General features: G+C 40.6%; 1 protein-coding gene and 1 pseudogene across 1 annotated transcript in view; one reads left to right on the forward strand and one right to left on the reverse strand.

Moving 5' to 3' along the window:
* Positions 1-10114: 10114 nt before the first annotated feature.
* On the forward strand, positions 10115-11959 carry LOC112625269 (annotated as a pseudogene).
* Positions 11960-14353: 2394 nt separating this feature from the next.
* The window catches only part of HERC5 (HECT and RLD domain containing E3 ubiquitin protein ligase 5), a 50803-nt gene continuing 38634 nt past the window's right edge, over positions 14354-26522 (reverse strand). The window contains exons 19-23 of the mRNA XM_025386515.1: positions 20792-20858; positions 19808-19878; positions 16089-16272; positions 15906-16008; positions 14354-14835 (exon numbers count right to left, since the gene is read on the reverse strand). Coding sequence (XP_025242300.1) covers positions 14630-14835; positions 15906-16008; positions 16089-16272; positions 19808-19878; positions 20792-20858 — 631 coding nt within the window. The 3' untranslated portion in view covers positions 14354-14629. The remainder of the gene's footprint in view (positions 14836-15905; positions 16009-16088; positions 16273-19807; positions 19879-20791; positions 20859-26522) is intronic.

The following is a 26522-nucleotide window of genomic DNA, read 5'->3' on the forward strand; positions in this document are numbered from 1 at the left end:
CCTGAAGATTGTTCTTTTCAGTTAACCCTAAATCTCACACTTAACCAAGTCAGGGAAAAGGAAACAATTCTGAAAAGTACGTACTCTATCTCAAGAAGTCAATTTCAATTTCAGCTTTTGGGGAAGTTGAGTGTTTGACCATTTTAGGAAACACTGACACGCATGCCCTTGGGGAGTTTAGTATTTAACACCATCCACTCACTAATATAATTTATTTAGCTATCAGTTGTTATAGTATAAACATACACCAGGTACAATTATAAACATAGTGCTGTGTCTTCAATCTTATAACCCTAAGGAGTAGGTAATATAGCACCATTTTACAGATAAGGAAACAAGCACAGAGAGATTAAGTGACTTACCCAAGGTAACATAGCTAATAATTGGATTGAAATGTAAACCATCTAGCCATCCGGCTTCAGTCTTAACTACCATGCCATGTGCCACTTTATTTTGTACTATTTGGTCCTTTCTATTTACAAGAACAACAAGAATCAAAATGCTTAGTTTCTAATTTTTATTCAAGACTGGACTAGGTGACCATCCCCCTGCTTTTTTTTTTTTTTTTTTTTTTTTTTTTTTGAGACAGGATCTCACTCTTTTGCCCAGGCTGGAGTGCAGTGGCCTGGTACGATCATGGCTCACTGCAGCCTCTACCTCCTGAGTCAAGTGATTCTCCCACCTCAGCCTCCCAAGTAGCTGGGACTACAGTCATCTGCCACCATACCCGGCTAATTGTTTTTTGTATTTTTTTGTAGACATGGGGTTTCACCATGTTGTCCAGGCTAGTCTCAACTCCTGAGCTCAAGCGATCTACCCGCCTCGGTCTCCCAAAGTGCTGGGATTACAGGAGTGAGCCACTACACCCAGCCAGTGTCCTTCTTATTGCTTAAGGCACTGTACACGTTATTCTAGCACTTAACCTTTTGCTGCAATTGTGTGGTTTTTGTCTCCTGTCTATACAGTAAATGCTGAACATTTTAAATCTAATGTTTAGCACAGAGCAGGCAGTAAGTGCCTCCCGAATGAATACATGGCTCTGAGAAGCCTTATAACTTCAGCCAAGTTACTTAGCATTCTGGGCCTCATTTTTAGGGCTAAAAAGTCCTTACCCTTGTTTCATAAAATGGTGAGGATCAAATAAAATTTTATATGTGAGGGTACTTTGTAAAGAACTAAGTGATACTTCTAGAGACCATGTGAGGAACTTTGTGGACCCATTCACCAGTGAAACAAGCCTAACTAGTGAAAATTATAAACAAAACAACCATTTAAAGAATCTGGAAATTGTCCTAAGGGCATACAGCTCATTAAATGAAGAAACATTCAAGGAAACCTACTGAAACTTAATAAGAACAGCAAGTTTTTGTCATCTGACCCAGCAACCATTTCTTTTTTGCTCCCTTTCAGCTCGGCAATGGCCACTCCAGGAGGGTGCAGTCAGGAACACAGGGCTTGCTCTTCCCCCGGCTCCTAGTTGAGGGTTATGGTACCTCCCAGGAGGCACAGGCCATCAGCATAGTAAAGGTAATTATGTAATTATAAAAGACAGTATAAATGCGTATTTCGTCATTCTTATTTATAGGGCAATTACAGAAAAAAACCATGTATACGCAAGACGCATTGTATTTGGGAGCCTGTAACATAGATAACATATTTAGTATTAACATCACAAAGGAAATGGAGGTAAGCAAAGCTGTATTTGCAGTACGAAAATGATACCAGATAGTAACTTGAATTCATAGAAATACACGAAGAGAACCACAAGAGGTAAATAATATTAATGTAATGAATGCTATAAATATACACTTGCTCTCCTTTTCTCGGTTTAAGAGACATTAGATTATATAAAGTAATTATAACTAAGTGTTGAGTTTGTAACATACAGATGTGATTACGTAACAATGGCACAGCAAGAGGGAAAAAGGAATTGCGCACTTGATATGTGGCTAGGTCAAATAATGCTTCTATATCTTACCGACACTTTTTTGTTGTCATTGTCGTTGTTGTTTGAGATGCAGTCTCACTCTCACCCAGGCTGCAGTACAGTGGCACGATGTCTGCTCACTGCAACCTCCGCCTCCTGGGTTCAAGTGATTCTCCTGCCTCAGCCTCCCCAGTAGCTGCGATTACAGGGGTGCAACCACCACACCTGGCTAATTTTTGTATTTTTAGTAGAGACGAGGTTTCACCATGTTGGCCAGGCTGGTTCTGAACTCCTGACCTCAAGTGATCCACCCTCCTCTGCCTCCCAAAGTGCTGGGATTACAGGAGTGAGCCACCATGCCCAGCCTCTTATTGACATTCTTATGAACAGATCAGCAGTTTTAAAAGACCTCTTAAGCCTTCATACACTGCTGGTGAGAATTTAAAATGTTGCAGCTTCTTTGGAAAACAGCAAGACCACAAAAGGTCAAATGTAGAGTTGCCACATGACCCAGCAACTTCACTCCCAGGTATATACTCAAGAGAAGTGAGAACTTAAGTACTCACGATAGTTTGTATGCAAATGTTCATAGCAGCATCATTTAGAATAGCCAAACAGCAGAAACAACCCAAACGTCCATAAACTGATGAATGGATAGATAAAATGTAATATGAATATAATGAAATAATATTTGGCAATATAAAGTAATAAAGTAGTGATACATGCTAGACTATGGATGAACCTTGCAAACATTATGCTAAGTCGTAGAAGCCAGTTACGAAAGGTCACATAGTCTAATTTCATTTATTTGAAATGTCCATAATAGTCAATCTCTAGAGACAGACAGTAGATTAGTAGCTGCATAGAACTGGGGAAGAAGGGGGAGATTGTGCAGTTTTGGCTAAAGGATACAAGGTTTCTCTTTGGGGTGATAAAAATATTATAAAATGGACTATGGTGGCACTTTGGGAGGCCAAGGTGGGAGGATCGCTTGAGCCCAGGAGTTCGAGACCAGCCTGGGCAACATAGGGAGACCCTGTCTCTACAAAAATTAAAAACAAATAAAAAAAAATTAGCTGGGCATGGTGGTGTGTGCCTGTGGTCCCAGCTACTCAGGAGGCTGAGGTGGGAGGATCCAGCCCAGGAGGTCAAGGATGCGGTGAGCTATGATCATGCCACTGCACTCCAGCCTGGGCAACCCAGCAAGACCTTGTCTCAAAAAAAAAAAAAACCAACAAAACCCAAACAGAAAAATTGACTGTGGTGATGCTTGCACAATTCTGTGAAGATACTAAAAACCATTGAGTTATACACTATATATGGTTGAGTTACATGCTGTGTGAATTCTATCTCAATAAAGTTGTTAGAGGAAAATTTAAAAAGCAGTATCTCAGTGTCCAGCCTAAGGCTCAGTGGTTCCAGGTCACTTGCTGGAGGTCAGATGCTGGTTAGAGGCATGGCCAAAAGTGAATGCAGGTCTTACGCCTTCTAAATTTTGTCCACCCATTGTGCTACTTCTAGTGACCCTATGAAATATGACACCCTGTATTGGGAATTCAACAGGTTTCTAGTGTTCCTTCCCAAGCTTCTCACTAGCAGATCATCCTGGCTTCATATCTGTTCATAGGGATACAAGCTGACCATTATGTACCTCATGCTGCACGCCAGGGCTTTGACCCCACCACTTCCATCTGTTGCAGTGTAAACTCACCATGAGGAACACTGTCTTATTCCTACATTAGTGAAACTCTTCCCCACTCCTCCTCCTCAATAACTCACTGACTTCACAATGTCAGGGTACCTATTGCTTCCTTACAGACTCTTCACAAGATTCTCTTTGTAAGTGTCCTCAACTGCATCCCTGACAAATCATCTTTAACCACCTGTTAATGAGATCCTTCCCACCAGCTCTAAATGAGAAATTCCCATCCTGAGGGAGCAAAACCTGGCCTATTATGTGACCTACTCTCCTCTTTTATTTGCTGCCAATCCTGCAAAGGAGGGGATTGGTTTGGTTTTGTTTTGTTTTTGAGACATAGGCTTGCTCCCGGGTTCACGCCATTCTCCTGTCTCAGCCTCCCAAGTAGCTGGGACTACAGGCCCCCGCCACCACACGGGTATTTTTTGTAGAGACGGGATTTCACCGATTAGGCAGGATGGTCTAGATCTCCTGACCTTGTGATCCGCCCGGCTCGGCCTCCCAAAGTGCTGGGATTACAGGCGTGAGCCACCGTGCCCGGCCCAAAGAAGGGAATTTTAAGGAGGCCCCTCTGAACTTGAGACTGCATCTGTAAGGTGAAAATTACGATACCTACTTCCAGACCAAGGGAGAGTTTTAAGTTAGGTAGAGAATGTGAGACTATCTAGGAGAGCCAAGAGCCACAGTAGATTCTCCCTACTGTGTGTAGTGGTAGAGAAAGCCTGTCCACTATTCCAAGTTTTGTCCCTCTTAGTGAAATGCTCCATTTGGAGGCGATTGTTGTCTTCTGCATTTGCCACTAGATGGCACTTTTGGTTAACTCGTGGGACCAATGGCCACTGAGCCCTCAGAAGGAAGCAGAAAGAGAACTGCACTGGTGAAATGCAGAGCTAGGTAGCATCCAGCAGAATGCCATGAGAGCCGAAGTGAATCCTGAAAAATGAATAGGAATAACCAAGACAGAGGAGGAGGCAGAATTGAAGAGAGGAGGTGAGGAAGAGGGAGAGAGAGTGGTGCAATGGGAAGAGGGTTCCAGGCAAAAGAAAAAGCATGTGTGAAAACACAGAGAAGAGACTGGCCCATTCAGGAAACTGAAATAGAATCATGGGCTGCTTAATGATGTTTCCATTAACAACAGACCACATATACAACCCATAAGATTATATGAGGAGCTAAAAATTCCTGTCACCTAGTAGCATCATAGCTGCCATAATGTTGTAAAGCAATTGCTTTATTTTTAAATAAATGTAGTGTAGCCTAAGTGTACAGTGTTTATAAGGTCTACAGTGGTATAATGTCCTAGGCCTTCACATTCACTCACCACTCACTCACTGACTCACTCAGAGCAACTTTCAGTCCTGCAAGCTCCATTCATGCTAAGTACCATTTTTTAAAATCTTTTATATCATATTTTTACTGTACCTTTTCTATTTTTAGATATACAAATATCGACCATTGTGTTACAATTGCCTACATTGTTCAGTACAGTACACATGCTGTACAGGTTTGTAACATCATGCAAATATCACAGAGTGTACTTACAAACACAGCGTGTAAGTGTACTCTGTGATGTTTACACAGTAACAAAATCTCCCAAACAGTGGGAGATGAGGCTGGAGCTGTACACTGGGCACATCAAGAAGGATTTGGGAGCTGTAATAATAGTGTCAGTGAAATCGGAATTTATTACCTGACTTTTAAATTATTTGGATTTGTGCAGCTGATAAACACTATCGTTGTTTTTCCCATGAAAAAGGAAAAAGAAAAAAAAGCATGTGCAGCATTCCAGAGGGTTTGTGTGTTACGGATCCCTGCTGTGGCAAGTGTTCATACTTACAGTACAGTAACCACTTGTCACATGTAGATATTGAGTACTAGAAATGTGACTGTGACTGAGAACCTTTTAAATGTATTGAATTTTTATTAAAGAGCCAATACAGCACGGCACAGTTCTAGACTGTTTTTCCCACTGCTGCCAATGAATGTGTTCACTTTTCAAAATTCTTCAAAGACTAAGCCTTAGGTACAGAGGAGTCCAATTTATTGGACAGTGCAGATATAGATTTCCAGCTTCACAGCAAGCTCTGCTGGACAGTGTTGGTCTAGATACAGGGAGACCAATTGAGAGGCTAATGAAGTGATGGGACAAGAGATGATTTTTTTTTTTTTTTTTGAGACTGAGTCTTGTTCTGTCGCCCAGGCTGGAGTGCAATGGCACAATCTCGGCTCACTGCAACCTCTGCCTCTCGAGTTCAAGCAATTCTTCTGCCTCAGCTCCCCGAGTAGCTGGGATTACAGGCACCCACCACCATACCCAGCTAATTATTGTATTTTTGGTAGAGACAGGGTTTCACCATGTTGGCCACACTGGTCTCGAACTCCTGACCTCAGGTGACCCACCCGCCTCGATGTCCCAAAGTGCTGGGATTACAGGTGTGAGCCACTGTGCCCAGCCAGTAGATGATGATCTTGAACTTTGAGCACTGGCAGCAGTGGGGTTACAGAGATGTTAAAACTAAAATTATTAGAACTTGACTTGAATGTGGGATGTGGTAAAAAAAAAAGAGGGAGAAATGGAAGATGACCGTAGGCTTCTTCTTGAAGATATTGGTGGGATCACTCCAAGCTGTGAAATATAGAAAAACATTTTTGGACTAAAAAATGACAATTTTCTCCTTGCAAATGTTGAGATTAAAGAGCCAAGGGGCATATAGGTAGTGACACAGACTACACAGAAAAATGGCTATGGTGCTAGAATATATGAATTCCTGTAGGTCAGAGGTATAGCTCCAGGTATCACAGGCAGACCTCATCTGTCAGCTTAAAGAGGAGACACTTTAGCCGTGGGCCCAGTAATAACTGAAGCCATAGACTTGATCAGGAGTCCAGGGGTTGGGGGTGTAAGGATACAAAGAAAATGGAAAATAAGCCAAGAAAAGGAGAGCAGTAATCAAAGGCTTCAAATGTGGTAGAAATGATTTAAGATGGAAATAACAAGTTTCTGTTGATATTTGCAACAAAAAAAGTCATCTGTGGCTTTTACTGGAGCAGTCTGAGTGGGAGAAGTGGGGGACTGGAGGGCAGATCACAGTGTCACAGAGATATTAAGGCTGGAATTTCCTAATTGTAGATTTTTAGGAAAAAGCATAGGAAGAAGGGAAAGGGGGATATATAATGGAAGAGGGAAATTCTAAAATGTATTATCTTAATGGCAGAAATGTGGATATGGAAGAGCCTGTGGTGAAGCAATTGAAGATTAAAAGACATAAGAAAGCTGGCTGGGCATACTGGCTTACGCCTGTAATCCCAGCACTTTGGGAGGCCAAAGTTGGTGGATCATCTGAGGCCAGGAGTTGAGACCAGCTTGGGCAACATGGCCAAACCCCGTCTCTACCAAAAATATAAAAATTAGCTGGGTGTGGTGTGCATACCTGTAATTCCAGCTACTTGGGAGGCTGAGGCATGAGAATCCCTTGAACCCAGGAAGCAAAGGTTGTGGGGAGGCAGAGGTTGTGGTGGGCCAGCATCGCACTATAGCATTCCAGCCTGGGCAATAGAGCGAGGCTCTGTCTCAAAAAAACAAAAAAAAAAAACAAAAAAAAAAACAAAATAGGAAAGCATGGAGAAATGATGGAGGTCTTAGAGATGGAAAGGAATGCAATCAGAGCACAAATAGAGCACAAGACACCTCTCCTCAGAGACAGGGAGGGAGAAAGAAACAAAGGGTGTTGGAAGTGGGTTTACAGATAGCTAGCAAATAGGAAATTCCAGGCCAGGCGCGGTGGCTCACGCCTGTAATCCCAGCACTTTGGGAGACCAAGGCGGGTGGATCACGAGGTCAGGAGATTGAGACCATCCTGGCTAACACGGTGAAACCCCATCTCTACTAAAACTACAAAAAAATAGCCGGGCGTGGTGGTGGTCGCCTGTCGTCCCAGCTACTCAGGAGGCTGACAGGAGAATCGCTTGAACCCAGGAGGCAGAGGTTGCAGTGAGCTGAGATCATGCCACTGCGCTCCAGCCTGGGCGACAGAGTGAGATTCCATCTCAAAAAAAAAAAAAGAGGAAATTCCAGAGGTAGATCCCACTCTATCAAGTTAGGTCTAATCGGTGGACATCACACACCAGGTACAACTATTACTCTTTCTTCTATAACAAACACAATTTAGCACACATTTAAAAATACATATTAAATAAGATAGATTTTATTCTATCCCATTTTCTCTCTGCTTGAGAATATAAATACCACTTCATAACAGAGGAAAACATTTACTCACTGGTGTTGTTTGAGTTTGTATCTTGTCTTATTATTAATTTGTTTTATTGTATTAGCAAATGAAAGACACTGTTCATTTTCTACCTATTGTGAGCTATCCTTCAAATACTTTCAGGTTGTGTGTTTTATAAGTTGGCCTTGAATATCTTATTTTATTAATCATAATTAGACTCTTGTACCCTCTTAACAGACCATTGTCTTTAACCAGTTTCAAAAAATTATTCCTCTCTTGTTTCTCCCGTACTGTGAGCATCTCTTACAAAACTATTAGCCAGGGTAACTCCTTAAAAGGTCATCCTTGTGATTTAGGGACTGAGGCAAATTCTTTCAACTCAAAGTTGCCCTAAATTCTGTCCCCAGGCAAACAGCTTGCCATCTTGGCACACACACACACAATGAAATACATGTTCATTTATGTACTCAAAAAGTATACAGTGACAGATTTCCCAAGGCATATTAGAATTTAATAGTTGCTGCTTGTACTAGAACTGTTTCTTTAGAATAGCTCCTCAATTTCTTTCTCCATTGGATGCAATTCTAGGGGAACTGCCAATCATCTTTACCTTTCCTGGCCATGGAATGGGTATGAGACTCAAGGTAGGCAAATAAGAAAGATCATCTCTCTTTGGAATTTAAAAACAGTTTTATTGAGATATAAGAGGCATACAATAAATCACACACATTTACAGTGTGTAATTCGACAAATTATGGGATATGTATATACCTGTGAAACCATTCTCACCATTGAAATAATGAACATGTCCATCATCCCGTAAAGGTTCCTTGTGCCATTCTGTAATCCTTACCTCCTGTCCCTCCCCACCCCCATCCCCTTTCCCAGGCAACCACTTATCTGCTTTCTGTCACTATATTTTAGCTTGCAATGTCTGGCATTTTATATAAATGAATCATACAGGATATAGTCATCGTTAGCTTCTTTCACTCAGTATAATTATTTTGAGATTCCTGCATGTTGTTGTGTCAACAGTCCATTCCTTTTTATTGCTGAATATTATTCTATAGTATGGACAGACCACAAATTATTTATGCATTCACCTATTGATGGACATTTGAGTTGTTTTCCACTTCTGGCTATTAAAAATAAAGCTGCTATGAACATTTGTATGTAATCCTTACATGGCCATACACTTTTATTTCTCTTGGGTAAATTCCTAAGAGTAGAGTAGCAGGATCATATGGTAGATATTTCTTTTTAAGAAACTACCTAACAGTTTTCCAAAGTGGTCAAACCATTTAAATTCCCACCAACCGTGTATAAGAGTTCTAGTTCTGGCCGGGCGCGGTGGCTCAAGCCTGTAATCCCAGCACTTTGGGAGGCCGAGACGGGCGGATCACGAGGTCAGGAGATCGAGACCATCCTGGCTAACACGGTGAAACCCCGTCTCTACAAAAAAATACAAAAAACTAGCCGGGCGAGGTGGCGGGCGCCTGTAGTCCCAGCTACTCGGGAGCCTGAGGCAGGAGAATGGCGGGAACCCGGGAGGCGGAGCTTGCAGTGAGCTGAGATCCGGCCACAGCACTCCAGCCTGGGCGACAGAGCGAGACTCCGTCTCAAAAAAAAAAAAAAAAAAAAGAGTTCTAGTTCTTCCACATCCTTATCAACACTTGGTATGTCTATTTAATTTTAGCCATGGTAATAGGGGTGATGTGGTACCTTACTTGGGTTTTGATTTGCAGTTCCATAATGATAAATGTTGTTGAGCTTATTTGCCATCGATATATCTTCTTGTATCTGTTCAAATCTTTGCCCATTTTAAAATTGAATTTTTGAATGTTGAGAGTTCTTTACGTATCATGGGTAGGATGTAAGTCCATTTTGTGCTGCTATAACAGAATACCTGAGACTATGTAATTTATAAAGAACAGGAATTTATCTCACAGTCTGGTGACTGGGAAACCCAAGATCAAGACACAGCAGATTTATTCTCTGGTTCAAGCTGGCACCCTTGTTGCTGTGTCTTCAGAGTAGGAGAATTGTGTTCCTCATGTGGCTGATGCAAAACTCCTTACATGGGGTCAGAGCAATAGTAGGTAATACTGTTCTATGTGAAGAATAAAGGAGGAAACAAAAGGGTTCCAGTCAGTTGGAAAGATTCCCTTTAAAAAGCCTCCTCAGGAGGTTTGTGTGGGGCTGTGTCCCTTTCCACCCCAAAGTCCCCTTGGATCACCCGAAGAGGGATTGGGAGCTGGAGCAGTGAGCAGAATGAATACCTCACATGACCAGAGTGGCTGCTCCAGTAATAGAGAACCCCTTTTGAGGTATAGTAATGCATGGACGGACTTAGAGCTTGCTATTGGTGGAGTTCCCTGGGCCAAACAGCAAATTAAAGATAACTTGTGAGAAGTCAAAGCTTGGGTTCACAGTTGTATAAGCTGTCACCTGGAATGCCTTACAAACTGTGAGGTGGCTGTATGAACAGTTAGACCTCATCTATTAGCTTAAAGAGGAGATATTTCAGCCGCAGGCCCAGCAGCTCTACTGGTTATTGGGCCAGTTCGATGGTTTTATTCATTAACTGAAGTGCACCCAAAACAAAGATCTAGCCAATCAAGTCTCTGTGTGCCTGGAGGGACTGGGCAGTTTGACCCCTAAGTTTGAAGATTCAACAGTCCTGCTCTTTGAAGCAGACACAACTGCTCTGCATGACTATCACCACATTTGGGTTTCTCAAGACAATTCAAATTCCTTAGCACTTCATGCCTCATGCTCTTCCAAGGAGCCATAACTCATCAAATATCAGGCCTTTCCTGGAGAAGAAAGGCTATATCCTAATGCCAGAGCAGAAGTCAGCATCCAGCATCACAGATGTCCCTCTAAGTGAATGGCTCCTTGGAAGCAACCATACCAGTGGTCTTCAGGAACAACCCCCCAGGACTGGCTCACCAAAAAGCAGACCTTGGAGAATAGACTTCTTCTAGAGCCTGCACTTTCTTCAGTAATGTCTCAGGCAACCTAAAGGGCTTTCAAAACTTGCTCCTCAAGAGTCAGCAACAAGAAGTTCCTGAAAAACCAAGTTACCCAAAGTGACAGCATTTTACTACCAGTTCCTTCTTCATTTAATTGAAAAGGTGGAAGATCCAGAGCTTTCTGATCAAGATGCGATGGATCTGGCTGGCTGGCTGGTGATTCCCCAGGAATCCCATAAGCTGGAGAAGCCTGAGAATGGCAGTTGTGAAACCAGTGATAAGTTTACATTCTTGTTCCAGTCCTACAATATGAATGACTGGCTTGTCAAAACCAACTCCTATATCAACTGTTGGGGCAACCAGCCCAGCAGTGTAGAGATTTTGAAAAACCTGGGTAATGTGAAGTGCCTGAATGACTACTTGGAGGCCAAGAAACTGTTGTCTATCCTCAGCATCATTTCTGAGGATTGACTTGTCCAGAACCATCAGGACCCATATAAAGTAAAGGACATATGCAAAGTCAATGAGCCCTGCAAAAGTTTTTCAGAGTGTATGATGAGAATTGAGAAGGAAGCTCTGTGTAAGTGGCTTCTAAAGAAAGATGGACAAAAAAATGGGATGCCTGTGGAACCCAAACCTGAACCTGAGAAGCATCGATTCTCTGAATATGTGACCCTGTCCTTCAAGAAAAGAACAAGCTAAGGCATCAAAGGCAATGGCTCCTTCTAGAATTGCTGATTCCAAGTCATAAACAACAGTCCCTTGTCAGAGTGGCTCATTGGGCCCCCACATAAGGAAGGAAGTCCCAAGGAAGTGCCTAGTACTGAGGACAGGGCTGGCCAACAAAAGCTTAAAAGCCCCACAATCACTTCCTGGTGTCCCTTTAATACAGCTGACTGGGTCCTGCCAGGAAAGAAGATGGGCACCCTCAGCCAGTGATCGTCTGGAGAAGACAAGTGGCTACTTCAGAAGAAGGGCCAGGAAGTATTACTTAATCCACCCCTACAGGAGAAACATAACTTCCCCCAAGACCATGATGGCTACCCTACAGTTTGTGATCTCTTTGCCTGTATGAAACTTAGAAGTCGAGAAAGAGAAGTGATTATATCAAACTCCTCTACAGATGTAAAGGAACAGACAAGAGTTCAGCAGCTTTTCTGCAGATTATTACACATCCATGAGCTGAGTGACTGTGGCTTGCCAAATCATTGTATTTCTGGGTCTGACCAGTTAGCTTAGTCCCTTTCCTGCCTAAATTTGAACTAGTGAAGCAAAATACATCATTGGATTATGAGTTACCATTTAAACAAAAAAGGCTGAGGTGACTCAGTTCTTTCCTTTTGACAGAAGTATTAATTCACTCCATTCTAGAAATGTAGCACCTTGGTGGAGTTTTTCACAAGCCTCCCAGGCTCCTTAGATTGGGTTATTACTAAAAGTACATTAAAACACCATCGTTTTAAAAAGGAAGTATTTCTGTAATTGAAGTGTATTCTAAAGCTAGCAAACTTCCCTTTTAATTGCCCCTTAGCTGCTTCTCTTGCTGTGTTTTCTTTTATTAGAGGCTGAAATAATTTTTCTGTTTAATATATATTTTGCACAAAAAATTAATCCTGCCAGTAGTACCAAAACATGTACTAATAATCCTGGTAATTTTTGACATTAATTACCAAACATTTTAGCCTACGTTAGTTTTACATTATTTTTCTTCTTCACTTGAAAGAAACTGAGTTACTGCAATTTTTTTCTTTATTCCTTTTTTCTAAATCAAGCTTGTCCAACTCATGGCCCACAGGCCCCAGGATGTCTTTGAATGCAGCCCAACACAAATTTGTAAATTTTCTTAAAACATTATGAGTTTTTTTATTTTTTGCAATTTTTTTTAGCTCATCAATTATTATTAGTGTATTTTATGTGTGGCCCAAGATAATTCTTCTTCCTATGTGGCCCAGGGAAGCCAAAAGATTGGACATCCCTGCTCTAAATGTTATTAGAGTATCCAGTGAGCTCTTTTGGAAGGGCTCTGTATTAAGACCATTTTTCAAGGTAGTTTTAGACTCTTTTCAAAATACTCTATAAATCTATGTAGGGTTTAAAAAAGCCCCAGTGCCAACTAAGAGCAAATAGGTAAGACACGTTGGAAACGTAGTGTAGTACTTGAACCACTCACTATCCTAGGGATTATTGGTGTATCCTCTGTAAATGGAAGCTGAGCTTGACCCCTGGTACTTTTAACTAGGGATAAAGTTGTCCTCTCACTGTAAGCACAGCATACCTGTACCTCCAAAAGTACAATGCAGTGACATTTTAGAAAACAGGCTGCTTACAATACTTGTACCTTGGGATGTTCATTGAAGCTTTATGAAAACTACTGATGTTTTCTCAGTATCTTTAAACTCATGTCCATGCTTTAAAAAGTCTGCAAGAGAGAACTGGGTTTTATGTTTTAAAATTCTCTTAAGACATCTTCACCACTTTCCTGACTTTGAAACTATGAAGTTTCTCAACTGCCTGTGTTATTGGAAGTACTTTTGGGAAAATGTCATGGTCTCACAATGTCACTGTCATACAGTTTCACTAAAGTTCTTTGAACCACAGCTGAAAAAGAGCTTTGTATTATTCCTTAAGCCCCACCCAGGTATCATTTAGAACTATAATAATAATAAAGATGATGGGTAAGAACAACTTAAGGACGGCTGGGCACGGTGGCTCATGCCTGTAATCCCAGCACTTTGGGAGGCTGAGGTGGCGGATCACCTGAGGTGGGGCGTTCAAGCCCAGCCTGGCCAACATGGAGAAACCCCATCTCTACTAAAAATACAAAATTAGCTGGGCATGGGGGCACATGCCTGTAATCCCAGCTACTCGGGAGGCTGAGGTAGGAGAATTGCTTGAACCCAGGAGGCAGAGGTTGCGATGAGCCGAGATAGCACCATAGCACTCCAGCCTGGGCAAAAAGAGCAAAACTCTGTCTCAAACAAACAAACAAAAAAAACTTAAGGAGTCTTTCCAGTATCTTAGGTTGCGGCTAACTTTGTAGTTTCTTTTTGGGGCCTAACACACTCTATTTTACATTATCAAAGTGTAATTTACATTTATCACTATGTTAATGAGTATGTACAAAATTCTTTTGCTTGGATGCATTTTGTACCTAACTCTGTTAAAAGCATAACAGCCATTTAAATAAAAAAGCATCCTCAGAAGCTTCTCCCAATGACTGTCACCACTGCCACCTGTCCCTACCTTGAAGAGAGGCTGGGAAATGCATGATTTTAAAAGACTCAGAACAATGCCACTTCTACCATATAGGGAATCTGTACTGAAAGAAGGGGAGAACAGATATTGGGTAGATAATTACAAGTTTTAAAAAAACTTCTAAGCTAAAGAGTCTCCCTTCAGGCCAAGTCATGCAAACATTGTGTGAGAGACACAGCTTAATCTATATTATAATTGATATATCTTACATGCAATGATAGCAATTCCAAAAGAGCTAGTAAACACATTGACTAGTGAATAAGACTTATAATTTTTCAGTTATTTTATTTTTGAAAAATATTTTCCCAAAGAGGTAAGGAATATGATGTAGACATAGGGGTTTCCAAGGGAGAGAATACAGTCACGGGTTCTTAGTGTCTGTTTCTGGTTAGGCCAGTAAAGCCTCTTCTTCATCCCTCTTTCCCACTTCTCATTAGAGATAGAAACGAAAAACTATGGCTTCAGGCTGCTAAAAGCCTAAAACAAAGTAGAGAAACAACAACAACAACAAGAACAAAATAAGGCTGTTGGACAAGCTTGCTGGTCAGCCAAATCCTCTGTTGTTGTTGATGGCTACTTGAAGCGCTTCTTCCACTGTTTCCATCGTAGAATATTTAGGGAGGAAGAGGACACTGAAACATGTCAGTGCTCTCATAGGGTCTCTTTCATTCCAACTTTCAGGACAGCAAAATGTTATTTTCATATTCTTTAAATCTTTCGTTTGTAGTCTGTCAGTTCCTGTAAGAAATACTAAAAAGAAGAATAAAACGAGGCAATCTGTTTTACATGGAGACCAGAATCTCTTTACAGAGAAAAAAATTATTCACAAAACTTCATTGTGAGCCCATGTGCAGTGTCCTACATTTGACAGTGCATTGGGGATTGTATTAGAACAATGTCTGACACATAGTCACTGTCCTCAAGCAGCTTAAAGTCTGACTGGGAATATTAGATTCTTGTGAAGAAAAAGACACATAATAGCAAGAGAAAAGCTGTAAGGTATAAGACAGCCCAAGGAGGTGTCATGGAGTTAAGTGCCTCCCGAGTCAATGCTGTGCTTGAGAATAAGGAGAGAGAGCCAGGCTGGGATGACTGAGGGAATTTCCAAGAGTTCAGAATTATGCCAGATCTTTAAGGATGGAAAGGTTTAGAAAAGCAACAAGGAGGTAGGTGAGGTTCAAGGCAGGAGAAGGAACTTCAGAGAAAGGCCTGGAGGTGGGAAGGTGCAAGGTGAGCTCAGGAGTGTTCAGACAATGGGATTATTTGGTTGGAACAAAAATTTCCTCTAAGAGTTAAGACTGGAAAGGTAGGTTGGGCTTCTATTAAGTCTGAATATCTTCTAACATACATGTTATCCACAAAAATAAAAATAGAAGATAAATGTTTCTCAAAAGTAAGGAAATAGAAAATGAGAAAGTCATTAAGCCTAAAGATACAAATAAAATAGCTGTGTACAATAAGAGCAAATACAGTATTAATAATATAGGAACAGTAAAAATTAGCCAAATAAAATATCTTAGTTAATCCCATAAAGGCTGAATAAGTGAATGATGACAGGGGTACAGAAAGAAGGCTTGATATTTAGCTTGGATGAAGAAACAAAAACTTTAAAAGCAATAAAAAGGGATGAAATCACAGGGGAAAAGATCGCTTATATAATTAACATTCGTTTTTTGATGTTGGGACACAGAGGATGTTCAATTGGACTAGGTGTAGCTCTGACACTATGATTTGCTGGAAATTGTACCTATCATAAAGGAAATTTTTAGCCCATTAAAAAGACATACGATTACAGACCTATTCCTTGATATAATACTTACCAAGGAATTTTTTCTTTTCTTCCAGCGTCAGTTTGTGGAAAGCCTTCCAAAACATCACTATGGTGGGATGTGAACTGTTATATCCTGGTTCATAACGTGCATTCTAGAGAAAATACAAAAAAAAAGTTATTGAGGAAATAGGAAGGAAAATTGAATTTAATCAACTTAGACTTTATGATGTACCTTTTCAAATGTTTTCCAATCATAATCTGTATGTCCAACAATCACATCCTTCAGTTCTTCGGGGTGGAATAATTTGATAATGTCTTCGTCACACATTTTGTAAAATCCTCTCCGAAATTCTTCATAAACCGCCTTCACAGAGTCATTGAAAATGTAATCGATATACTTAGAAACATAGTCTCTCCTTTAATAAAACAAAAAGTTATTTCAACACTTACTGCAATATCCTGAACGAAATGGTGAGGGGCTAAAAATAAAAGCTAGAATACCTAACAGTTTTTGAGTACTCACCTTGTGCCATGGACTGTCATAGTTACTAGAGATTATCTAATGTAATTTTTTTTTTTTTTGAGATGGAGTCTCGCACTGTCACCCGGGCTGGAGTGGAGTGGCGTGATCTCAGCTCATTGCAATCTCCACCTCCTGGGTTCAAGAGATTCTCCTGCCTCAGCCTCCAAAATAGCTGGGATTACATGTGCCCACCACCACGCCCAGCTAATTTTTTTGTATTTTTAGTAAAGATGAGGTTTCACCATTTGGCCAGGCTGCTCTCGAACTCCTGACCTTGTGATTTGCCTGCTTCGGCCTCCCAAAGTGCTGGGATTACAGACGTTAGCTGGCCCTAATGTAATTTTTATAACAACTCCATCATAGGCTGCTTATAACATATATAACTTAAATGTGAAAACACAGATTAAAGTCAAAGAAGGGAAAAAAATATTCTATGCAAACACCAACCAAAATGAATCTGATGTAGCTATACTAAAATCAGAAAAACATGACTAGGATAGAAAAGTACATTTACTAATGACAACCAGGTCATATACCAGGAAGGTAAAACAATTCAAAAATTTGTTATGTGCTTAGTAATAACTTAACAAAACTTAAAGAAACAGTCATATCTACATGTATAGTATAGATGCTAATATACCTCTCCTGCTAACAGAAAAGCAGACAAAAAAATTTTAAGGACAGAGAAGATTCAAATACAATAAATGATCCAAGAAACCTATTTAGAATACTGCAACAAGATCTCTACATAGAAAACTACATAACATTTTTTCAAGAGTGACTAAAGACGAGCTAAACAAATGGAGATTCTATATTCATGGATTAAAGACTCTTTATTTTAAGATGTCAATTTTTCCCCAAAATTGATCTACAGGTTCAGTACAATCAGAGTTTCAAAAATTGAAAAAATAAAACCTGATCCATACATTGTATCTTTTTTTTTTTTTTTTTTTTTTTTTTGAGACTGAGTCTGGCTCTGTCACCCAGGCTGGAGTGCAGTGGCCGGATCTCAGCTCACTGCAAGCTCCGCCTCCCGGGTTTATGCCATTCTCCTGCCTCAGCCTCCCGAGTAGCTGGGACCACAGGCACCCGCCACCTTGCCCGGCTAGTTTTTTGTATTTTTTAGTAGAGACGGGGTTTCACCGTGTTAGCCAGGATGGTCTCGATCTCCTGACCTTGTGATCCGCCCGTCTCAGCCTCCCAAAGTGCTGGGATTACAGGCTTGAGCCACCGCGCCCGGCCATACATTGTATCTTACTAAAAAATCAATTAAAGTGGATCACAGATCTAAATGTGAGAAATAAAATGATAAGCTTCTAGAAGAAAATACAGGGGAATATATTCATAGCCCTAGGATAGGGAAGTAGTCATAAAATAGAAAACAGAAAAACACTAAGCATTAAGGAAAATATTGATAAAGTGGACTACATTACAATTACAAAGTTTGGCTAATCAAAAGACACATTTAAAAACTGAAAACACAAGCCACAGTATGTAAGAAGATATTTGCAGTACATATAACCAACAAAAGACTGACATCTAGAACTCTCACAAACTGACAAGAAAATAAAAAGCAACAGAAAAATAGACTAAAGATGAGGAATAATTATTTCTGAAAAGAGGATATCCAAATAGCCAATAAGCATATAAAGTGCTTAGCATTAGTAATCAGAGAAATGCAAATTAAAACCACAATGAAATACTACTATATACCCACCAGAATGGCTAATTTTAAAAAGACTAGTAATACTATTAGAGTGGACATAGAGCAATTAGAACTGTCGTACCCTACTGATGAAAGTCTGCCTCCATTTTTTATGTTTGCTTACTGACAGCTTTCAAGTACCACTCCTCCTCCTTTTCCCCTTTTGCCTCCAAATCTGCACAGCACAGGCTCGCTCCCTGGGTACCCACTGACGGCTGTGTGGCTTAAATTTCCCCACGCATGCTCTGGGTTGCATGAGAACCCTAACCCTGGCCCCATGCCGTAACTACCATAAAAACTAAAGCCACCTGCCTCTCTCTTCACTTAAGCCAAACAGATCAGCTTGGATGCCTGTCCAGCTCTCCCCAGAAAGCCCCATTATGTACTAAACATTTTCATACTCTCTGGCACACATATGGCATCATCCATATCAATATCCAAATGAATTTCAGGAGGACTGATCCTGCTCTGCATGGAGCAAGGGGAAACCACAAGGCACCAAGCACTTCTCCCAGTTACATACTAACAAATGCCTGCACATAAACAGAACACATGTACAAGAATGTTCACAACAGCATTATTCATAATTGTCCAAAACTTGAAATACACTATGTTGGTCAAAAATACTACAGATAGGCCGGGTGTGGTGGCTCATGCCTGTAATCCCAGCACTTTGGGAGGCCAAGGCGGGTGGATCACAAGGTCAGGAGATCGAGACCATCCTGGCTAACATGATGAAACCCCGACTCTACTAAAATACAAAAAATTAGCTGGGCGTGGTGGCGAGCGCCTGTAGTCCCAGCTACTTGGGAGGCAGGAGAATCGCTTGAACCCAGGAGACGGAAGTGAGGCGAGATCGTACCACTGAACTCCAGCCTGGGTGACAGAGCAAGGCTCCATCTCAAAAAAAAAAACTACAGATAAACTGTGATGTATTCACACAATACACAACTATACAGCTGGAAATGTTATATTTCTTGATCTGGCAGTAATTACATAGGCATGTTTGCTTTGTAAAATTCACTAAACTGTACATTTATGACTTGTGCAATTTTCTGTTATATAGGTTATATTTCAATACAAAGTTAAAAAAAAAAAAAGATTTAAGAAATCGTGGAAAAAGATGTGATGTAGGCCAGCATGCTTCCTAGAGATCTCTGACCAACTATCAAGGGAAGGTTCTATAATCCCAAACTCCATGGCTTTAAATGGCATTCCATAAGATGTTGGGAAGTCAAAATATCATAGTAACCTTTTCAACAAATACTTACTATGTGCCTGCAATGTACCAGGCACCACTGTAGACTACTCTAGGTACCGAATATACAGTGGTGAATAATACAGACCAAGTCCCTGCCGCATTCACTATCATGGGAAAAACAATGAGAAATAAATAAGCAAATAAACCCCAAAGGAAGGTGATGTGTGATATGAAAAGAAAAAGTAAAGCAGAGTGAGTGGATAAAGAGGGACAGATGTTGGTGCTGTAATTTTGGACAGGAAGAAATAGAAAGGTCTCTCTGGGAAAGCCATTTCCATTTCTTACCACAATATAGACTCCATGATATATATGTCAAAACACATACAACACACACCAACTTCTCTGCCTTAGCAAAAAATGATTAATGATAATGAAAAATTAAAGAGCTAAAAGGAATTTTTAGAGCTCAGTGAAATAAAAATAGTAAATATACAAACCAACTATTTCATTTTTTGTACCTACTTGTTAGTCTGGTTGACAATTATGCTACTTCCATTAGGAATTAAGTTTGTGTCGTTTCTGTCCCAGTGTACCTGTAACCACAAATGAACTCTCATAATATCTCCAACATAATTCTGAATAATCTATCATCAACAAAAACTCTTTGGAGCATACTTTTTAACAAGAATGTGTTAAAATGTATATTTTTATCATAAAAGCAAGGAATATACAAACAAAAAATTACACCCTATCATACTGAATAAAAATAAATTTTTTCAAAGCTTGAATTATCTTATTTTAACTGATCAAATTAAACAAATTAATTGGAAAATTGCTACATCTCAGTATTCACTTCATACAGCATAGACCCAGTATGGTAGATTTACAAAAATGGCCACGAATTCTTCCCATCCTACTTCTCCTGCCCCTTTGCCTAGTGGCTTTGCAACACTTCCAATCAAGGGGGGAGGCTATCTCTTCAGCCACTGAATCTGGCCATGGCCATGTGACGTACTTTAGCCAACAGGATCTGAAAGAAGCAGAAGCATGTGTGGTGGGGTTTGCTATCGTTTCCTCTCTGTAATCCTAAGGCCACCATGTAAGAATAAAGACTGCAGTCTTGCTTCAAAAGCCACAGCTAGCCTATTGGAGAATGAGAGACCACAGAGAACAGAGACAAGCTGTTTCAGCTGATACCCTATAACCCAACCAGCCTGCCAATGACTGGGCATGTGAGTGACACCGCTGTAGACCATCCAGCCCAGCCAAGTCGGCCCAGTTCAGAAACCCACAAAATTGTATTTGTTCTTTTAGGGCACTAGGTTTTAAGGTTGGCTATTACATAGTAAAATCTAACTGACGCACCTAGATCATGATGAAGAACAATACCTTTTTCACTAATTTATTTCCAGTTTTTTTTTTTTAAGTGAAAGTAGACATGTTTAGTTAAATATGTAAAGGGTTAATCAGATTAAAACTAATCTGTTATCTGCTTTTGTTACTCACATTAAAATGGATGTAAAATACTTCTTCAAAGTTATCACCTTCGTCATCCAGAAGCGTTTGCAAATTCCTAAGGAAAAAATAATCTTGCTTTTAAAAACGTAATAACCATGATCACTAGACACAGCATCTAAAATAAATGTCAAATGTATAGCTATTCTGAAGGTAGGAGGTCAGATATAGTTCACAGCACTTCTTTCTCCATGTACTGATAATCTAAACAGGGCCAGACCTCAACTAAACATGTCAAATTTAGGAAGCTTGTCTGCAATTCTGCAGGCTGCCTGCCTGCTTCACAGCTCTCTTCCCTTTACCCTAAATTCCCTACCTAATGATTGTAGGTTTCTATTTAGAAAAGGATTCTAACGTTCACTGACAGTGGAACTCATTCAAACTGGCGTAACCTTTATTGAATCTTTTGAACTTTACTTACAGAATAGGTCTCATATTAAATTTCAGGTATCAGTAACTCTGAGGTGGGTTAAAGGACCTTCTCTGCACCTCTTGTCCCAATATCATCAAGCTTAAGAAATACCTGAAATTAGACTACCTTAATAGTTTCAGGGCATTCGTGAGAATAGAGGTCACATCAAAATGGACAGTAACCAATTTTTAAATATTTCCATCCTATCATCCTATGATGCTTTATACAAGCTTTTGAAATAACATGATGTCTCACTGTATTTGCTCATTCACTCAAATATTTATTCAACAAACATTTAAGTAACCCCTACCGTAGCAGGCATAGGGGATGTAAAGTTGAGACTAAGATATTACTGCCAATAAACTCTGGGACTTGAAGGTGAGGTATGCTGATGGGAGTCTCACCTACAATACAGTGAGGTATGTGCAGCCAGAGAACTATGGAAATCACATAGGCTTAAAAGAGCACAGTTACATTTTTCTGAAGGCATACATGACATTGGGAAAGGCCTCTGGGATAAGGTAGAATCTGAACTGATTTTTTTTCCCCACTGGATTTTTAGATTACTGTATTGTGAAGTAACGGACCATGTTTTATTCATTGTGGGTTGTTTTTTGGGGGAAGGAGGTGAATTGTTCTCCAGCTGTGATCCTGTGAAATTGAACAAGTTATGTGCTTCTAAAATACAATGGTGGGCCAGGTGCAGTGGCTCACGCCTGTAATCCCAGCAATTTGGGAGGCCAAGGTGGGTGGATCACTTGAGGTCAAGAATTTGAGACCAGCCTGGCCAACATGGTGAAACCTCATCTCTACTAAAAATACAAAAATTAGCCAGGCATGGTGGCACGTGCCTGTAATTCCAGTTACTCAGGAGACTGAGGGACGAGAATCACTTGAACCTGGGAGGCGGAGGTTGCAGTGAGCCCAGATCCCACCACTGCACTCCAGCCTGGGCCACAGAGTGGGAGACTCTGTCTCAAAATAAATAAATAAAATAAAATTCAATGGTAGAACAGGCATAGGATAGACATTCCCATTTCAAAAGGGAGTAATAGAAAGAAGAAAGGGGTAAGAGGTCCCAATTAAGTCCAAAACTCAAAACGGCATGCAACATTAAATCTTAAGTCTTGAGAACAATCTTTGACTCAATGTCCCACCTTCAAGACACACTGGGGTTGGGGTTGGTCTCCTAAGTTTCCAGGTAGCCCTACACCCATGGCTTTGCTGGGCACAGCTCACCTGGAGGCTCTCACACATTAGTATTGGGTGGTTGTGGTTCTCCCTCAGGCTGGAATGCACACTGGTGGCTCTTCTGGGGTCTCTAGAGCAGCCTCACTCCTATGACTCCATTAGGCACTGCCTTAGTGGGGGCTCTTGACAGTGGCCTCAACCCTGTGCCAGTTCTCTGCCTGCACCCCATGGCTCTGTGAAGTATCTTTTGATATCTAGGTGGAAGAAGCCAAGGCCCCACAGCTTGTGCACTCTGTGTGCCAGTAGAGATGACACAGCCTGCCCACCATCAAGGTTTACCACCTGTGCCCTCTGATGGGACGGCCACTGTGACCCACACCACACCTGGGGCCACTGGAGTCACACCTGGGTCAGCTGAGGAGCACTGTGCCAGAATGCAATGAGTAGGGACTTGAGGCAGCACTGGACATCAAATGTCCAGGTCCTGTGGGTACACAAAGCCACTCTTGACATAGTTCTGTCCTCCAGGCCTTAGCACTCAGGGCCTATGATGGGACTGACAGCCCCCAGTGATTTCCGAAATGCCTTTGGGGTCATTCTTCCATTGTCTTGATGAACAGCACCAGGCTTCCACCCATCCACACTAATCTCTTTATTAAAGAGTCACCTGGCCACACCCTTGGTGCTCTCTTCAAAACACGTTTGCATTCTTTACAACATGGCCAGGCTGAGAATTTCCAAATCTTTAAGTTCAGCTTTTTTTCTAATGATAAATTCCACTGTAAATAATTCTCCCTGCTTCCATTTTGGTATAAGCAGTCAAGAAAAGTCATATTGTTCCTTTACCACTTTGCTTAGAGATTGCTTCTGCCAAATATCCTATTTCATTGTCAAGAATCTTATTTTACACAAATACTAGGATACAACACAATTCAGCCACATTCTTCGCCACTTTATACAGTAACAAGGATCACCTCTCCTCCAATTTCCAGTGTGTTCCTCACTTCCATCTGAAACCTCATCAGAATTGCCTTTATTGTCTATGTTTATACTAACATTCTGATCACGACCACTTAGGTAATCTCTAAGAAGACCGAGGCTTTCTCTAGAGGTCTCCTCTTCTTCTGAGCCCTTGCCAGAACTGCTCTATAGGGCAATACACGATTTTTCTAGCATGCACCTCAAAACTCTTCCACTACTTACTCATTACCCAGTTCCAAAGTTGCTTCCAATACCACACTTCTTGGTAGCAAGAAGTCCCTTAGTCCATTTAGGCTGCTATAACGAAATACCTTAGACTGGGTAATCTATAAACATAAATTTATTGCTTACGGTTCTGGAGGCTTGGAGTACAAGATCAAAGTGCCAGCAGATTCGGTGTCTGAATCTAAAGGGAATAGGTGATGACCCATTCCTTTTCAATGGTGCCCTCTGTATCCTCTCATGGTGGAAGGGGCGAATAGGCTCCCTTGGGCCTCTTTCATAGGGGAATGAATTCCACTCATGAGGGCTCCACACTGGGGATTAGGCTTCAAAATATGAATTTTTGGGGAACACATTCAGATCCTGACAGCACCTTCCCTTCTGCATTTTTCTAACACCCTCCTGATGAACACAGAAGTTCTTTAATCTTATTGCAGTTAAATGTATGAAATCTTCTCTTTAATGTTGGTACGTTGCATGTCTTGTTTAAGAAATCTCAAAGGTGAGAAATGTAATTCTCTTGTATTTTCATGATTTTTGCATTTAATATCTAAATCCTTCATCCACATGGAGGTGATTATCATGTATGGTATAAGACAAGGATCTACTTTCATTTTTTTCCCCAGACAGATACCATTTTTTTTTCCAGTTCCATTTATTTAGTACTCCTATTCCCCTTGATCAAATATGTCACCTCTAATAAAGTTCCATATAGGCATGGGTCCATTTCTGATCTATCTTCTGTTCTATTGGAAAACCTATCATACTGTCCTAAATAATACAGCTTTCTAATAATTCCTTTGTTTTTGAGATGGAGTCTTGCTCTGTCGCCCAGACTGGAGTGCACTGGCGCGATCTCGGCTCACTGCAACCTCCGCCTCCTGGGTTCATGTCATTCTCCTGCCTCAACCTCCCAAGTAGCTGGGACTACAGGCGCCTGCCACCATGCCCAGATAATTTTTTGTATTTTTAGTAGAGGCGGGGATTCACCGTGTTAGCCAGGATGGTCTCGATCTCCTGACCTCGTGATCCGCCTGCCTCAGCCTCCCAAAGTGCTGGGATTACAGGCGTGAGCCACCACGCCTGGCCTCTAATAATTCTTGATATCTGACAGACCAAGTTCTCCATCCTTATTTGCCTTGAGAATTATTTCTGGTTATTCCTGACCCTTTGTTCATCCATATAAATTTTAGAACCAGGTTGTCAAGTTTAATAAAAAGCCTCCTGGGATTAAAATTGAGTTTTACTGAACACAGAGATCACTGGTTCTCAAAATGTGAGCCAGACCAGCAATTATTGGGAATCCTTGGGCCTTTACAGAGTTCATGAGGTCAAAACTATTTTCATAACATTATTAAGATGTTATTTGCCTCTTTTCACATTCTGCTGTGAGTAAACAGAAGAGTTTTCAAAAGCTATATGATACTGTGGAATGCTCTGATAGCTAACAGATATTTGTGTATTCCTGTGTTTAAAATATTTAATTTCTAATCCTGTAAATACTGACAGATATAACCAACCTAAGTAAAAGCGCTTTGGAGTCAATATTTTTAAGAGAATCTTAAGACCTAAAAGTTTGAGAAACAAAGATACAAATATAAAGATCTTTTAGTTCATGTACATTGTTAATTAAGTTTATCAGTCTTCTGAGGCATAAAGATTATTTAGGTTATCTTCGATGTTTCCAGTAAAATAAAAATGACAAATTTATCTTCTTTCTAAATCTTGTGCTTTTGATTTTTTTTTTTTTTCCTTATTAGTACAGTTAGTATAAATGATTAACAGACTCTGGTGCCAGACTGTGTTCAGATCATGGTTCTGCCATTATGGGGCCTTAAGCAAGTTATGTAATCTCTCTGTGTTTTAGTTTCTGAATCTGTACAAGAGGGATGATACTACTACTAGAATCATATTACTGTTCTTACTCTTTTTTTTAAATTGAGACAGAGTCTTCTTCTGTAACCCAGGCTGGAGTGCAGTGGTATGATCATGGCTCACTGCAGCTTCGACCTCCTGGGCTCAATCTATCCACCTGCCTCAGCCTCCTGAGGTGTGCCTCCTGGCATGTGCCAGCATGCCCAGCTAATTTTTGTTTTTTATTTGTTTGTTTTTGTAGAGATGAGGTCTCCCCATGTCGGCCAGGCTGGTCTCAAACTCCTGGGCTCAAGCAATCCACTTGCCTTGGCCTCCCCGCAGTGCTGGGGTTACAGGGATGAGCCATCATGCCTAGCCTGTTCTTACTCTTTAAAAAAATAAAAATAAAAATCCCTGTAGTATTCCATTGCATAAGTATACCAAAAATATATCATTCCCTTAGTGAAGGACTAGGGAGTCTTTATATTATGAACTATAAATATAATGCATATTACTGTACACTGATCCTTGCCTGGTTATGTATTTCTGAAAGTTAAATGTCTAGAAGTAGAATTGTTGGGTTGAAAAGGCAAACATGTTTTGATTTTGCTAAGTCCTGCCACACTGTTCTTTGAAAAGGAGTACCAATCTGTATTTCCACTAATAACACCTGAAATTAAAATGAAAGTTTTCAAGCGCTTGCTAATACTATACAGCATCAACACTTCAAACCACCGTCAACCTGAAGTATAAATTAGCCTCTTACTTTAATAGGCATTCTATGAGCACTGGTGAGATTGAAGACATTTTTATTGAGGAGCATTTCTATTGCTTCTTTCCCAGGTTGCCTTCTTGGATACTTTGTGAATACTTCTTATGGATGTGTAGGAATGCTTTACACAGCAAGGATATTAAAACCCTCCTACTGTTGCCATCTTTTGGTGAGGTGGTGGCTTGTCTTTTAACTTAGAGATAAGTTTCCATTTTAAAGGTGATGACATGAAACAACATTTAACATAAACATCACTAGTAGATTTTGCACCAAGGTGTATGTAACCTGTG

This window comes from Theropithecus gelada, chromosome 5, assembly GCF_003255815.1.
Source record: "Theropithecus gelada isolate Dixy chromosome 5, Tgel_1.0, whole genome shotgun sequence".
NCBI classification, from domain to species: Eukaryota; Metazoa; Chordata; class Mammalia; order Primates; family Cercopithecidae; genus Theropithecus; species Theropithecus gelada.